The sequence below is a fragment of the Bos indicus genome, chromosome 8 (assembly GCF_029378745.1).
Source record: "Bos indicus isolate NIAB-ARS_2022 breed Sahiwal x Tharparkar chromosome 8, NIAB-ARS_B.indTharparkar_mat_pri_1.0, whole genome shotgun sequence".
In the NCBI taxonomy this organism is placed as follows: domain Eukaryota; kingdom Metazoa; phylum Chordata; class Mammalia; order Artiodactyla; family Bovidae; genus Bos; species Bos indicus.
The window spans coordinates 108,570,773-108,586,858 of record NC_091767.1 but is presented as its reverse complement, the minus strand read 5'-3'; the positions used below and the strand labels follow the sequence as shown (position 1 = coordinate 108,586,858).

The window sequence follows — 16,086 nt, the reverse complement described above, 5'->3', positions numbered from 1 at the left end:
CCTTGGCGAGTTAATTAACACCTCTGTGTCCCAGTTTCTGTAGAAGGAGGGCACTAAAGCAGCCATCTCGTACGTTTGCTATAAAAATCAGTTACGTGTGTTAAGTGTTGAAGACTGAGCTTCATGCTCATTGAAAGCTCTGAAGGCTTTTTTTTAAATGAATGCCTAATATACCTGAAATTTCCTTGTAGCTTGGTTTTTTTTTTTTTTTTTTTTTGATTATGTAGCAGGTGGGATCTTAGTTCCCCTGCCAGCGTGCGAACTCATGTCCCCTGTGTTGAAGCGTGGAGTCCTAACCACTAGACCGCCAGGGAAGTTCTTTGCGTAGGGCTTATAACATAAAGTGAAAGTATTAAGGTTCAGATATAGATAGATATGATTAATAGATAGATATTCTGACTAGTTAGGCTTTTTTTTTCCTGCAAATGGTTAACCCCTTAATTAATTAATATTCCCAATACCTGGGGGTGGGTGAGGGTAAATATTAGATCAGAAAACAACAGCTCATGTTTTAATCCTTCCTCTTGTTACCCGTGGACTATTCTACCTTCCAAAAATCATTTTCCCACTTGAGGCTTCAGTGTTTCCAAATGTAGAACAAGAAATCTGACCCAGATCATTCCTAAGGCTGTGTCACACTGTGGCTCATGCTGATACACTGAGCACCCCAAACTGAGGCAGAGGCCCTAGAGACCCAAGCGTGTGTTCCCATCTCTTAGGCTGGAGTTTCCCAAACTGTGACCTGAGGAGAGGCGGTCCACACACACAGCTTCCAGTGAGCACGGGACTCACAGACAGGCGGGGATCTGTGTCAGTTCCCCATCCCTCTGCAGATTACATCACAGAATGGTTTGGTTGCTGCTGATATCCTTCCACACTGTCTCTTGCTACTTCCCTAAATTTCAGATTGAGACCAGGCATGGGTTTCAGTCATCCAGCAGGCCACAGTATTTGGCTGGAATTCATTCATATCGTTTTCATCATATTTATTTTTACAGCCTTATTTCTACAGCTCCCATCCTACCAAATGCATGTTATAGTGATTTTCTTTGTCGATTGGGTGAAAATGTGGTTTAATTACTTCAAAGAAAATATTAAGTAAGATATAAGTACAAGTGATATGTGAATACTGTTATAAAGCTGGCATTCAAATGATAGAAGTTTGGGCAGCCTTGTCTGAAGTAAGGATGCGGGATGCAGCGAAGTACTGGTAAAAGACCCATCGTTGAAAGTGCAGTGGCCTCTTTACTACCTGCCAGGAGCAGAGCAGGCTGATGCCATGTTTATAGTCCACCAAGGAGTTGGCTTTAGTGCGGGCCTGTTTACTGGTGGGTAGGGCTGAGCATTTGAGGCAGCCTCCAATGGGGAATGTCGTGCTCAGCCCGTCTCCTTCGCCTTTGTCTCTTGCTAGATGAGTTTAAATCGTTCATGAAGCGTCTCCCTAGCAACCACTTCCTGACCATCGGGAGCATCCACCAGCACTGGGGCAACGACTGGGACCTGCAGAACCGCTACAAGCTCCTGCAGAGCGCCATGGAGGCCCAGAGGCAGAAGATCCAGCGCACGGCTCGAAAGCTTTTCGGCCTCAGTGTCCGCTGCCGCCACAACCCCAACCACCAGCTGCCCCGAGAGAGGTGAGTGCTGGCCCTCCCACCGCCCCTGCAGGCTCAGAGCCAGAAAAGAGGCGGGCACAGTGTAGAGGACGCACTTGGAACCCACGGCCTTGCAGGGTCCAGAACCGCGGTTTCTCGGGCTTCTCCCCTACTGGCTCTGGAAGCCCTGGGTTTCTTAGCTTTTCTGGAAAATGCCTTGAACTTTCAGCATATGTGTTGTCTGATCCATCTCACTGAGGAAGGAAATTAACAATAGCCCTGATCACTATGTGACATTATACTGGTTGCTTAAATGTATTATCTAATTTTAAAATTACTTGGCAAAGCTGTTTTTAGCATCCTCATCTTAGTAGTAAAAAAACTAGGTTAGTGAATGAATCAAACAACTTACTGATTGAGGGCCTTTGATTAGGGCCTGGAGTAGAGTGAAGCAAAGGAGGCGCCTACCCTGAGAACTTTAAGGGAGCACTCCCTCCCCAGTCACACAGAGGCAGGGTCCTCACTGAGAGGGAGTGCCCTCAAATGCCCACCTGCCTTGCTGGCCTCAGCACCACACCAGCCCTGCTCTCCACATACCAGATATTCTGGTGGATGATGGAGAAGATGGGGGTGAGCAAGACTCACAGGGCTCATGCCCTCCTAGCACCTAGGATCTATCTACTCTCTTGGGAGGATTCAAATTCAGAATTCAAATCCAAGTCTCTCAGACTCTGCTCTCCCAGGGCATTTATGAGCTACATCAGGGGGTTTTCTGTTTTGGTGTCTCCAGGGTTTTCATGCAGGCATCGTGGGAGAGCAAGAAGGCAGGCCTGGGGGTCTGTCCACCCTGCTCCTGCCAGAGCAATGATGCATTCATTTGTTTCATATTTGGGGGTTCTACGTTCAGCTTTGGTCAGTGAAAATGGGTCCTCCCTCTAAAAGACTGACGCTCGGTCACCTTCACTTAACAGTCTATGCCAGTGTGCATGCGTACATGCTCAGTCGCGTCCGACTCTTTGGATACCAGTCTCTTTGTACACTCTCCCGGGCTCATCTCTCTTCTCCCATTCCCCCCAGCTTAGATCCCTTTGCTTTGCATCTAGCTTGTGATCCTGATTTTACGAAACAAATGGAATTTCAGCCAGCAGTGGCTGACTTGTTGAAGTGCTGCAGAAGGAGGGACTGGGAAAGAGGTCCCTTGTCATCTGCGACAGAGGCCCAAACTGCCACTGTGTGTGAAGATGTGGAGTGGATTCTGTTCAGACCCACCGGGCATCTGTGACCTGCATCAGGCACTGGGGGAGATTCAGAAACGAACACAGTAACAGTGTCATGAAAGAGATCTCTTAGTGGGGGAGTGAGGCGGGGGTTCTGTTGGCCATCAGCAAGTGCTCCCCACGGGTATTAACTTGCTAGAAACACCGTAGCAAAGTGCCATGGACAGAGTGGTTTAAACAGCAGAAGTGCATTTTCTCCCAGTTCTGGTGGCCAGAAGCCTGAGATTGGCGTGCGTGGTTTTTCCCGAGGCTCCTCCCCTTGGCTCATAGCTGGGTGTCTTTGCCCTGTGTCTTCACGGGGTTTTCTCTCTCTGGGTGTCTGTGTCTTAACCCTCCTTTCTTATCAGGACACCAGCCCTGTTGGCTTAGGGCTCATCTCAGTGACTTCGTTTTAACTTAATTACCTCTTTAACGATCTTATCTCCAGAATCGCATTCAGAGATACTGGGGTGAGGACTTGAACGTATGGATTTGCGGTGAAACAATTGAGCCTAGACCCAGCAAGAGGTGGCTTTTAACCAGATCCCTAAGTGATGGAATGGTGCATCCCCAGGTGGACCACACTGGCTGCCCATCAGGGCAAAAGAGTAACGTTTAACGGTTACCAGACTTTAAACAGATGTAGGTGTCAGTTTGGCTGGTTGTCAATCTAGAGGATGAAGTGGTAAGTCTGGAAGCCCAAAGATGTGGGGAAGACACATGATTAAAGGTGAGCAGAGTGTCCGGGGCACAGGGCGTAGAGCACAGCAGGCACACGGGGTCCAGGGAAGACTCGGGTCAGCAGGGAGTGTCCAGAGGAGAGAGGACTGGGCAGGCCTTAGAGGGGAGGGAAGAGGGGCAGAATCGGGGGCCTGGATGAGATCACACCCTACCCTTGGCAAGCTCTGTGACCTTGAGCAGGTCGCTTCTCTGCTCTGAGTGTGGATGTCCATATGTATAACGTGCTCTTCTCCCCAAGACGACAGGCATAGACAGCTAGAAGTGTCCTCCTACCAGTGGGACCTGCAGAGAAAGAACTCGCCGTGTTGCCATCTCTCCTCCTGAACCAGAACCTCCCTCCTCCCCACATCTGGAGAGGACCTCTGGGTTCCATGTTGGCAAGTCCCTCGGTTCTGTTCACATGGCGCGTTTTGGACTCTGGATACCGGAGAGCAGGGACACACACGTGTGCACTGTGCCGACTCGTCCGACGCCCTCCCAGGAGAGCTGGGCCTCCTTGCTGGCAGCGGGCCGCTTCCTGCCGTGCTAACCAGAGGCTTTCATGAGCAGGCAGGGCACCTCCCCGCCACGCAGCCATGTCACGCAGAGGTGCTGACACTGGGAACCCTGGGCCACCTGAGCCGATCAAGCTGGAATTGGCTAATGAGCCACTTGCTCTGCTGTGATTTGTCTGTGTTCTGGGCTCCACGGGCGCTGAGTCCACAAGCTAATGCTCTCCCTAGAAGGGTGGGTGGCGGTGTTGAGGCGGGGGTGGAGTGGGGAGAGGGAAAGAGCACAGACTGGGTCCAAACCCTGACCCCCTTCACTAGCCACAAGGCTGTATAAGTAACTCCCTGCAGCTAATTTGGAACAGCAGGTAATTCCACTAGCCTTCAGGTTAAGTATGAGGATTAAGATTTTAAAATTCAAAATGCCTGTCTCAGTTAATAGAGAGGTGTCACTTAGTACAGGTTCCCCCCACTATCTGAAAGTAGAGTGTTTCCATGAAACCTTTCATAAGCTCAAATGGCATAAAGCAAAGACGCAGTTACCTTTATTCAAGAAAGCTAAAATCTTGGGGTTTCTTTTGGTTAGGTCTTTTGTAGGTCTTTATTATTAATAAAAAGTGAAGTGGCATAAAGCAAACTTTCGAAAAGCAGGGGATACCTGTATATGGATTCTAAAGGCCAGACGTGGTTCTGAGCATCTCCTGTGAATTAACTTCCGTTCCCCTCACTGCAATGCTGTGAACTAGGTCCTCTTACTATTTCTGTTCTACAGATAAGGGAACCGAGGCACACACACAGTGTAACACCCAAGGGCAATAAATGTAATTTTATTGTTACTCCAAAGAGGTGTTTGCCTCGAAAATTTAGTGAGAAGTCAAATCTAGATAACTGGAGCTTGGTTTCAAGGCATGTTGGAACCTTAATACTGGACCAGAAGGATTTTGGTTATCAATTGTTGCCAGGAGTATTCTGGTTATCAGCTGCTGCCAAACAAGTCACTCAAGACTTCTTGGTTCAAAGCAACACTTGCTATAAACTCTCAGGATTCTGTGGACTGACTGGGTGCAGCTGGGGCTCCCTCAGGTTGGCTGGGGCTGGGGTCACCAGGGGGCCTGACTGGACTGGACATCCATGATGGCTCACTCCCAGAGGTGGCTGGTGATGCTGGCCCTCCCGTGCCTGCTTCACACGGCCTGGGCTTCTTGAAACGTGGCAGTCTCCTGAGACCAAAAGGAAATCTTAAGTCTTCTTACAGCTTAGCTTTTGAAGTCAGAGAATATCCCTTCTACCATATTCTCTCAGCCAAAAGCCCATCGGAGATTCAAGGGTGTGGATATTGGGAGGTGTGGGGTGGGGGTGGGGTTGCAGAGGGAATCCTTTTTGGAGATTAAGTACCACAGGATAAATGGAGTACAGTTGGAGCTAGAGGTGGCTATTCTGTATATAGGGCAAATAAGATGAATGATAATAATAATAAAAATCACAAAACAATAACAGACACCTATTAGTATGGATGTGAGAGTTGGACTGTGAAGAAGGCTGAGCGCCAAAGAATTGATGCTTTTGAACTGTGGTGTTGGAGAAGACTCTTGAGAGTCCCTTGGACTGCAAGGAGATCCAACCAGTCCATTCTGAAGGAGATCAGCCCTGGGATTTCTTTGGAAGGAATGATGCTAAAGCTGAAACTCCAGTACTTTGGCCACCTCATGCAAAGAGTTGACTCATTGGAAAAGACTCTGATGCTGGGAGGGATTGGGGACAGGAGGAGAAGGGGACGCCAGAGGATGAGATGGCTGGATGGCATCACTGACTCGATGGACATGAGTCTGAGTGAACCCCGGGAGTTGGTGATGGACAGGGAGGCCTGGGGTGCTGCGATTCATGGGGTCGCAAAGAGTCAGACACGACTGAGCGACTGATCTGATCTGATCTGATTGAACATCTATTATAACAAGCAGTACAGCTCACTAAAAACTCTAGAGTCAGATTGCCTGGGTTCAAATCCCAGCTTTATCACCTTCTCGGTTTATAACCGTGAGGAAGTTAGCACCACCTTTGAGCCTCAGTTTTCTCTAAAATGAAGCGAACAGCAGTGCCAATACACAGGGCTGTCTTGAGGGTTAAATGCTTGAACCCACTGAAATGTTTAGAACAGGGCCTAACACATGGAAAAACCTTAATACATGTTGTTCGGGCACCAAGTTGTGTCTGACTCTGCAACCCCATGGACTGCAGCACACCAGGCTTCCTTGTCCTTCACTATCTCCCAGAGTTTGCTCAAATTCAAGTCCTTTGAGTCAGTGATACCATCCAACCATCTCGTCCTCTGTCACCCCCTTTTCCTTCTGCCCTCAATCTTTCCCAGCATCAGGGGCTTTTCCAATGAGTTGGCTGTTCGCATCAGGTGGCCTGTTTTTACCAGGCGCTGATTTTTGCATATAAATTGCTTAGCCCACAGTAGCAGCCAGTGAGTCTGAGTGTTGATGATAATGATGACATATATTTTTTTTTCATCTAATCCTCACACAATCTCTATGAAGCTGATGCAATTGGATTTGTTTTGTAGATGAGGAAACTGACGAGGCAGAGATGGAATTGACTTGTCCGAGGTCACAGGGCAGATAAGTGGTAGGATTGGAATGGCCTTGCTGACCCCATGGGTGGGGCTGGTGGTCAGGAGGCTGGTGCAGGCTCCAGGCACTGAACAGAAGCAGGAGAGATGGCTCTGCCTGCTTGGGGCACTTTGGTGTGAGTGTATGATGATGTTAAAGGCAGGGTTGGCTCATCAAGGTCATGGAGATGGTGGTAGACCAGGAATAGAGATTCAGGAAACGGCCCCAGTCCTGGAACCCTGAATCAGCTCTGGAGGCCAGGCAGACAGGGCAGACACATCTCTAAGTAGAGAGAGGAGGTCAGGTTCAGGACAGGTCAGTGCAGCCAGTGTTTCCAGAGAACTCAGCCTAGGTGAGCTCTAAGATAAACAGGACACGCCCCTCCCCCAGGATCAGTGCCAATCCAGTTGAGGGCCACAGGACTAATTCCAGACCACACCTCCAACAGGGAATTCGGCACCTCACCAAGTACCTGTAGGGTTCCCAGCGTGTATTAGGTGACGTGGTGGGTCCCAGGGATAGTGTGTGAATTTCTTTCCGCCTGTGCAGGACCTCGCCTACAGTCAGACCACAGTACTGCATCTGGGCATGGCTAAGAAAGGCAGGACCCACGCAGAGGTCCCTGTGGATTGTCTCACTACCAGGAGACCCTTATGTTGTGCAGTTAAAAGGGGGAACAGACTGGGAAGTGCGCTTTGAGTTTGGTCACTACTATAGCTAGACTTTTTGAACCTTGGTTTTCTCCTCTGTAAAACAGACATAATCATTTCCTCCTCCTGCTTCTAAGGGCTTTATCTGGCTCACCTGAGATGGTGTGTCTGGCAGCACTTTGTAAAATCTGAGTACTCTATGAGAGGGGGCTCTGGAAGCAGGGTGAACTTGAAATTAAATTCATCAGGAAGAGAATGGGACTGAGTTTAGGTTCAAGGCAACACTTTCAGGGGGCTTCCCTGATAGCTCCCTTGGTAAAGAACCCACCTGCAATGCTGCTGCTACTGCTGCTAAGTCGCTTCAGTCATGTCCAACTCTATGCGACCCCATAGACGGCAGCCCACCAGGCTCCCCCATCCTTGGGATTCTCTAGGCAAGAACACTGGAGTGGGTTGCCATTTCCTTCTCCAATGTGTGAAAGTGAAGTCACTCAGTCGTGTCCCACTCTTAGCGACCCCATGGACTGCAGCTCACCAGGCTCCTCTGTCTGTGGGATCTTCCAGGCAAGAGTACTGGAGTGGGGTGCCATTGCTTCGGGTTACAACCTGCAATGCAGGAGACCCAAGTTCAATTCCTGGGTCAGGAAGGTCCACTGGAGAAGGGATAGGCTACCCACTTCAGTATTCTCAGGCTTCCCTTGTGGCTCAGCTGGTAAAGAATCCACCTACAGTGTGGGAGACCTGGGTTCAATCCCTGGGTTGGGAAGATCCCCTGGAGAAGGGAAAAGCTACCCACTCCAGTTTTCTGCCCTGGAGAATTCCATGGACTGTATAATCCATGGGGTTGCAAAGAGTCGGACATGACTGAGCAACTTTCAGTTTCACCACCTTCAGGCATTTCCACTGTCCTGCACACTTCCACCTCATTTAATCATCATGACAACTCACCTGGCAGTGTCAAGTCATCCCATTTTATGAATGGAGAATGTTAAGACGTAGAGATGTTAATTGACTTGCTTCATAATTTCTATGAACAAGTGAGAGGCAGGATCCAAACCCAGACAGAGTCCTTTCGTCTAACATCTGTGCCATTCTGTCTGCTCCCGAGACAAGATGATCCCCTGCCTGCACTGCTAACTGTGGAGTGGTGGAAAACACCTCTCATTGCAGAGGAGGGAGGGAAGCAGGGAGGGAGGGAGAATGGAAAAGAGAGGGGGAGGAAGGAAAGAAAGAGGAAGGGAGAGAAAAAAGGAAAGCGTAAACTCAACTTGAGCAATGAATTCTGCTGGTTTCTGTGCAACTCCATAATTACTGACTCCCCGATCTCCCGCCTTATGCCAGACACTGGGAGGCACTTAAAGGTCATTGCTAAGGGGTTTTTGTCTTTTTAGCATCGTTATCTAGCCTCAGGATGTGCTTTTGAAAAGGACACTTGTTTGAACCAGAAGACCTGAGTTCGTATCCTGGCCCGGGCCCTGTGTGAGCCTGTAAGTCCAGCATATATTCAGACTGAGCACACTGAGTGCAAAAAAAAACAGCCTTGCAGGGATGGAGACAGCCTGAATAAAGAACAGTTTATACCTCACCTTTACCCAGAACAGCTCTTTATCCGTTTTCTTTATGGGAATTCTCATTAAAACTCATTTGGGAAAATAAGGCGATTTTTTATTTTTGCTAAAACAATGTGCAAACAGCTGGGGCTCTCTGAGGCCCTTCCCAGCTCCTAGGAGAAATATCACTCTCACGGAATGAGAGAGTAACTGTTCAACTCCAAAATATTGATAGAAGAACAGTAATTGAATCTGTGAGCCCTACTGCTTTCTGATGACGCTAATTGGTCACGTCTCATGAGAAGCCTACAGTTCAAACCAAGATCTTCTTTTGCCTCAAATGACAATAGCCTTTTGGCGGAGTCTCCCCAGATCTACTCAGATCACTTTCCAATCTTTATTCCAGGAGGTAGTCAGAATTGTTACTTAAGAAAATTTGATCTTGCCACATCCCTGCTTAGAACCTGTGGTGACCACTCCCTGCTCTTACGCGCAGACTCTGAAGATGACCTGCGAGTCTGCCATGGTCTGGCCCTGCGGCCTCTTGCTCCGTGTTTCACACCCTTTCCTGGTTCACTCAGCTAAGCCCTGGCTGTGCACCCTCTCCCACCTCAGAGGCTTCACACAGGCTGTTCCCTCTGCCTGAAAGGTGCCTTCTTTCTTCCTGACCTGCAGTGGTAGCTATGCACCCCGCAGATCTCAGCTCAAAAGCCTGTGTTCTGTGCACTGAAAGCCTGTGTTGGGGCCTACTTTAGATGCTTCTCTAGCAGTCTGATTTCCCAAACGAAGCCCCAGGCTCACTTTACCACTATATCTTTTTTTATCCATTTATTAACACCTGTCTCTCCTGTAAGGCCGGCAGCTCCACGTATGCATCTGGACCCAGGTTTTTAATCACTTTAGCAGCGTACTTTGGAGAAGGAAATGGCAGCCCACTCTAATGTTCTTGCCTGGAGCCCCAGGGATGGAGGAGCCTGGTGGACTGCCGTCTATGGGGTCGCACAGAGTCAGACACGACTGACGCGACTTAGCAGCAGCAGCAGCAGCAGCGTACCTTCCTAGCACAGTAATTGACACACAGGAGCTATTCAAAAAACTGTGCTCAGTGAATAGACAAATTATTTTTTACTTGGAACAGGGTCCCCAAAACATGTCAACACAGTACTTTGCAGTTGTATCCCACTGCCATATAAATGGGCTTCCCAGGTGGCACTGGTGATGAAGAATCCACCTGCCAATGCAAGAGACACAGGTTTGATCCCTGGGTGGGGAAGATTCCCTGGAGGAGGAAACAGCAGCCCACTCCAGTATTCTTGTCTAGAGAATCCCATGGACAGAGGAACCTGGCAGGCGACACTCCATAGGGCGGCAAAGAGTTGAACATGACTGAAGCGACTTAGCACAGAAGCACGCCATATAAATACATCTACGGATTTTTCACACATTACATTGTATGTGGTTAGATTGTCTTCATCATTCATAAGAAAGAAACTAAGGCCAAAGGGAGTGAAGTGACTTGTCCAAAATCATTCTGGGAATGTGTGAACAGAGCATGATGAAAATTCAGGACCACAGACCATGACAGTCCAGGCAGGAAAATGGAAACTACAAATGAAGATCAGATCAAATCAGTCACTCAGTCGTGTCCGACTCTTTGTGACCCCATGAATCGCAGCACGCATGACGATTGTCTTTAATTGACCTGTATCCAAATTTTGCAAGTATCTGTTGTTAAGTCCCTTACTTTGGGAAATTCACCCTAGTGAGAGAAAAAAAAAAGGGGTGGGGGGACAAAAAAAATACTTCCCAGAGTTTGTTAACTTCAGTCAGATGGAGAGAAATTCCTAGCACTGACTAGAGCAGTGCCATCAGGACAGGGTGTCCTGATTTTTGTGGAGGTTACGGTACAGTAAGACAGAGGAGATTCACGAACTTGAACTTGAGGGCAGGCAGTATAATTATTGGCATTTTACAGTGACTGCTGGTCCTTGGTTTATTTTTACTTCTCATACTCACGTGGCCTTGACCCAGCAGTCCGGGCTCTCGCCAAGCACAATGTAATTACGCATTGTTGAGATGAAAATCTCTTGGGGGCATCCACCTCAGGCTTCAGTCCCGGGGCCATAGCTTCTGAGCCCATGTCAGCTTTTAACAAACTTTCTCCTCCATGCAGTGTTTAATTGGTGTCTATGGAAAGATTGCAGCTACCGAGATAATCGTTCTCTCTGTTCTGGGACCCTCAGTATCCACGCTGATTTTGCTTCTTCTCTCTGAACCTATACTTACTTGCCTCTGGATTTAATCTCATAGACTCCTGCCGGGGGGCAGAGGGATGTGACTTCTTGTCTTTTATTGAGCTGAAGTCAGTGGCAGTCTATTAGACTGACAGTCCCTGCTCTCCCAGTTATTAGATTATGTGACTTCAGAAAATCTCTGAACCTACCTGAGCCCTATGTTTCCTCATCTGTATGATCAAGATGATAAGAAAAGCTGCCCTGTGGAGTTGATGTCTCAGTCAATTTATATGATATATGTGAAAACTCTTCATAAAGAAATACACAGATATGATGTTAATATAATCAAGAGCGCAGTCATAGTAGATGCTAGATTTTTGATGAAGACACCACTTCTGCTTCTAAGAAACAGATCTTTCCATTAGAGAAAATAAGCCATGAGCCCAACAAAATGTAATAATGCAGTAGAGAGGCAGTGGAATTTCAGATACTTAAGACTTAGACAGTGCAGTCTGACAGGCCAAGTGTGGACTGACATTTACTGCCAATGGAACCTTGGTACAGCATTAAGGTGACCGAGCTTCATTTTTCCCGTTGATACGGTAGAGATAAAAATAATACCTACCGGTAGAAAATCAGTAAAAGAACATATATGCTGCTTTTAGCACATAGTAAGAAGTCAAGCACCAGCCTCCTTAGCAGACAAATTTAGAAACTAATAATTTCTCAGTTAATAGAAAGTTAGGTTAAAATAAGGAATCCTATAATGCTGTGCATATATAAATACAAATTATTTTAACTTAAGATATATATATATATTTCTTGGCTTGTCTTTTGAAGTAGCGCCAGAATCTTTTCTGAGGGAGTTTGTATACTCCGTTTGACGTTTTCCTGGCTTTCTTACATAAACCACACTAGCATTTGTATAGTATTTCCAACTTTGGTTTATTGAAAGTGAAGCAGTAGTTTAAAGACTCTTAAAAAGCAATCTAAATGTTTGTAGAATTTTATGAGCCCTCCCAACCTTTTTCAGGTACTTCTCCTTTATTTAATTTGATGGCAGTTCTTTCATCAACTGGTCTTTATAGAATTTTCCCACAGAATCCAAATGCGTTCCCACAGAAAAAGACAGCTCACATTTCATTGATTTATTTGACTTTTAATTCCATGATCTCATAGTAGCAAGTACAACTGGCATAAGCAAGCTTGGGAATAAACAAAACCAACTCTCGGTGAGAGTGCTTGTTCCTTGGAGGAACCAGAAGCACGTGGGCTTTCTAGGAGCGTAACTGACCTGCCACGAGCATTCCGTGTGCCTGGAGCATCAACCAACCGTGGAAGAAAGCATGTCAGTCATGTGCCAAGTCAGTTGTAGGCAGGTCAGTTACAGGAGCGTGTCCTGAGAGGGGAGCTCTTACTCCTCCTAACTCGTCACTATAACAATAAATAATGATAATAATAGTTCACATGGAATCACTGTTTATTATTATGCACCAGGCACAGCTTTAAACACCTTACATAATGTACTCATGAATCCACACAACAATCCTGTAAAATAGATTCTGTGATGCTTCCCCTTGTGTAAACATAGAATTTGAATGGCAGTAAAGCAAAGAAGGGAGAGAGATGTATTTCTGTCAGGAAGACTCAAAGAATCCCCTTTTCTCTTTGCCCAGGTTATTCTGTTCATCCTTTAAACTTCAGATCAGACCACTACTCCTAAGCGGTGCTTGTCCTGATGCTGGACCGAGCCACACTTTCAGCAGTATGCCTTTGCTGCGTGCTGCGTGCAATGTTTTTCCACCACGTGGCTCATTTGCAGGGGTCTGTTTAATCCCAGACTTCCCCTACTTGAGCACAACCTCTGTGAGGGTGGGGATTCTTTTTTTTTTTTTTAATTTAATTTGATTTATGTATTTATCTTTGGCTGGCCTGGGTCTTCACCGTTGCATGAGCTTCTCTCTAGTTGCGGTGAGTGGGGGCTCTTCTTTGTGGTGCCCAGGCTTCTCTTGCTGTGGAGCAGAGGCTCTGGGGCTCACGGGCTTCAGTAGTTGCGGCTCCTGGGCTCTGGAGCACAGGCTCAGTCATTGACCTGCACAGGCTTAGTTGCCCCAAGGCACGTAGGATCTTCCCAGACAAGGGATCGGATCTGTGTCTCCTGCAATGGCAGGCGGGTTCTTACTCCCTGAGCCACCAGGGAAGGAAGGCGAGGATTCTACTCTTCTTGTTCACCAGTGTGTCCCCCCAGTGACAGGTAGGTGGCACGTAATGACACAGCGTTTACTGACCTGAAGTGAGGGACCATTTGAGGTGGAAGGTGAAGGATGATGATGCTTTGAACTTGGGGTGGAAAGATGGTTGTTTAAGAAAACAGCATATACTTATGAAGAATTGAATGTGACACTGATTTCACCCAGACATGGGAAATAAGAAATCAGAGAAGGCACATAAATCAAGATTGAGTACATGGGATCTGGAAGCAGCCAGTGTGGTGTAGAATCACAGTGAGTTGTGAGCTCAGAGCTTCTGGCCCTAAGTGTCCTCATCAGTAAAATGACAATAATAACAGTGCTTTCTCCCCAGAGTTATTGTGAGGATCACCCAAGACAGACATGCAGCGTTCTTCAGTTCAGTTTACTCAGTCGTGTCCAACTCTGCGACCCCATGGACTGCAGCATGCCAGGCCTCGCTGTCCAACGCCAACTCAGGGAATTTACCCAAACTCAGGCCCATTGTTTCCACTGTTTCCCCATCTAGCTGCCATGAAGTGATGGGACCAGATACCATGATCTTCGTTTTCTCAATGTTGAGTTTTAAGCCAACTTTTTCACTCTCCTCTTTCACTTTCATCAACAGGCTTTTGAGTTCCTCTTCACTTTCTGCCATAAGGGTGGTGTCATCTGCATATCTGAGGTTATTGATATTTCTCCTGGCAATCTTGATTCCAGCTTGTGCTTCTTCCAGCCTAGCATTTCTCATGATGTACTCTGCATATAAGTTAAATAAGCAGGGTGACAATATACAGCCTTGATGTACTCCTTTTCCGTTCCATGTCCAGTTCTAACTGTTGCTTCCTGACCTGCATATAGGTTTCTCAAGAGGCAGGTCAGGTGGTCTGGTATTCCCATCTTTTTCAGAATTTTCCACAGTTTCTTGTGATCCACACAGTCAAAGGCTTTGGCATAGTCAATAAAGCAGAAATAGAAGTTTTTCTGGAACTCACTTGCTTTATTGATGATCCAGCAGATGTTGGCAATTTGATCTCTGGTTCTTCTGCCTTTTCTAAAACCAGCTTGAACATCTGGAAGTTCACGGTTCATGTACTGCTGAAGCCTGGCTTGCAGAATTTTGAGCATTACTTTACTAGCATGAACTCCGGGAGTTGGTGATAGACAGGGAGGCCTGGTGTGCTGTGATTCATGGGCTCGAAAGAGTCAGACACGACTGAGTGACTTAACTGAACTGATGCCCATTGAGTCCGTGATGCCATCCAACCATCTCATCCTCTGTCGTCCCCTTCTCCTCCCACCCTCAATCTTTCCCAGCATCAGAGTCTTTTCCAATGAGTCAGTTTTTTGCATCAGGTGACCCAAGTATTGGAGTTTCAGCTTCAGTATCAGTCCTTCTAATGAATATTCAGGACTGATTTCCTTCAGGATGGACTGGTTGGATCTCCTTGCAGTCCAAGGAGCTCTCAAGAGTCTTCTCCAACACCACGGTTCAAAAGCATCAATTCTTCAGCACTCAACTTTCTTTATAGTCCAACTCTCACATCCATACATGACTACCGGAAAAACCATAGCCTTGACTAGATGGACCTTTGTTGACAAAGTAACGTCTCTACTTTTTAATATGCTGTCTAGGTTGGTCATAACTTTCCTTCCAAGGAGCAAGTGTCTTTTAATTTCATGGCTGCAGTCACCATCTGCAGTGATTTTGGAGCCCCCCAAAATAAAGTCTGTCACCGTTTCCACTGTTTCCCCATCTATTTCCCATGAAGTGATGGGACCAGATGCCATGATCTTCGTTTTCTGACTATTGAGCTTTAAGCCAATTTTTTCACTCTCCTGTTTTCACTTTCATCAAGAGGCTCTTTAGTACTTCTTCAGTTTTTGCCTTAAGGGTGGGTCATCTGCACATCTGAGGTTATTGATATTTCTCCCGGCAGTCTTGATTCCAGCTTGTGCTTCATCCAGCCCAGTGTTTCTCATGATGTACTCTGCATATAAGTTAAATAAGCATGGTGACAATATTCAGCTTTGACGTTCTTGTTTCCTGATTTGGAACCAGTCTGTTGTTCCATGTCCAGTTCTGTTGCTTCCAGACCTGCATACAGATTTCTCAAGAGGCAGATCAGGTGGTCTGGTATTCCCATCTCTTTCAGAATTCTCCACAGTTTAGGGTGATCCACACATTCAAAGGCTTTGGCATAGTCAATAAAGCAGAAATAGATGCTTTTCTGGAACTCTCTTGCTTTATTGATAATCCGACAGATTTTGGCAATTTGATCTCTGGTTTGTCAGCCTTTTCTAAAACCAGCTTGAACATCTGGAAGTTCACAGTTCACATACTGTTAAAGCCTGGCTTGGAGAATTTTGAGCATTACTTTACTAGCCTGTGAGATGAGTGCAATTGTGTGATAGTTTGAGCATCCTTTGGCATTGACTTTCTTTGGGATTGGGATGAAAACTGACTTTTTCCAGTCCTCTGGCCACTGCTGAGTTTTCCAAATTTGCTGGCATACTGAGTGCAGCACTTTCACAGCATCATCTTTTAGGATTTGAAATAGTTCAACTGGAATTCCATCACCTCCACTAGTTTTGTTCATAGTGATGCTTCCTAAGGCCCACTTGACTTCACATTCCAGGATGTCTGGCTCTAGGTGAGTGATCACACCATTGTGATTATCTGGGTCATGAAGCTCTTTTTTGTATGGTTCTTCTGTATATTCTTGCCACCTCTT

At 46.8% G+C, this 16,086-nt stretch overlaps 1 protein-coding gene across 1 annotated transcript in view; it reads left to right on the top strand.

The window, feature by feature from the left end:
* Positions 1-16,086, top strand: part of BRINP1 (BMP/retinoic acid inducible neural specific 1) — a 197,062-nt gene that overhangs the window by 165,452 nt on the left and 15,524 nt on the right. The window contains exon 7 of the mRNA XM_019966826.2: positions 1,412-1,634. Coding sequence (XP_019822385.2) covers positions 1,412-1,634 — 223 coding nt within the window. The remainder of the gene's footprint in view (positions 1-1,411; positions 1,635-16,086) is intronic.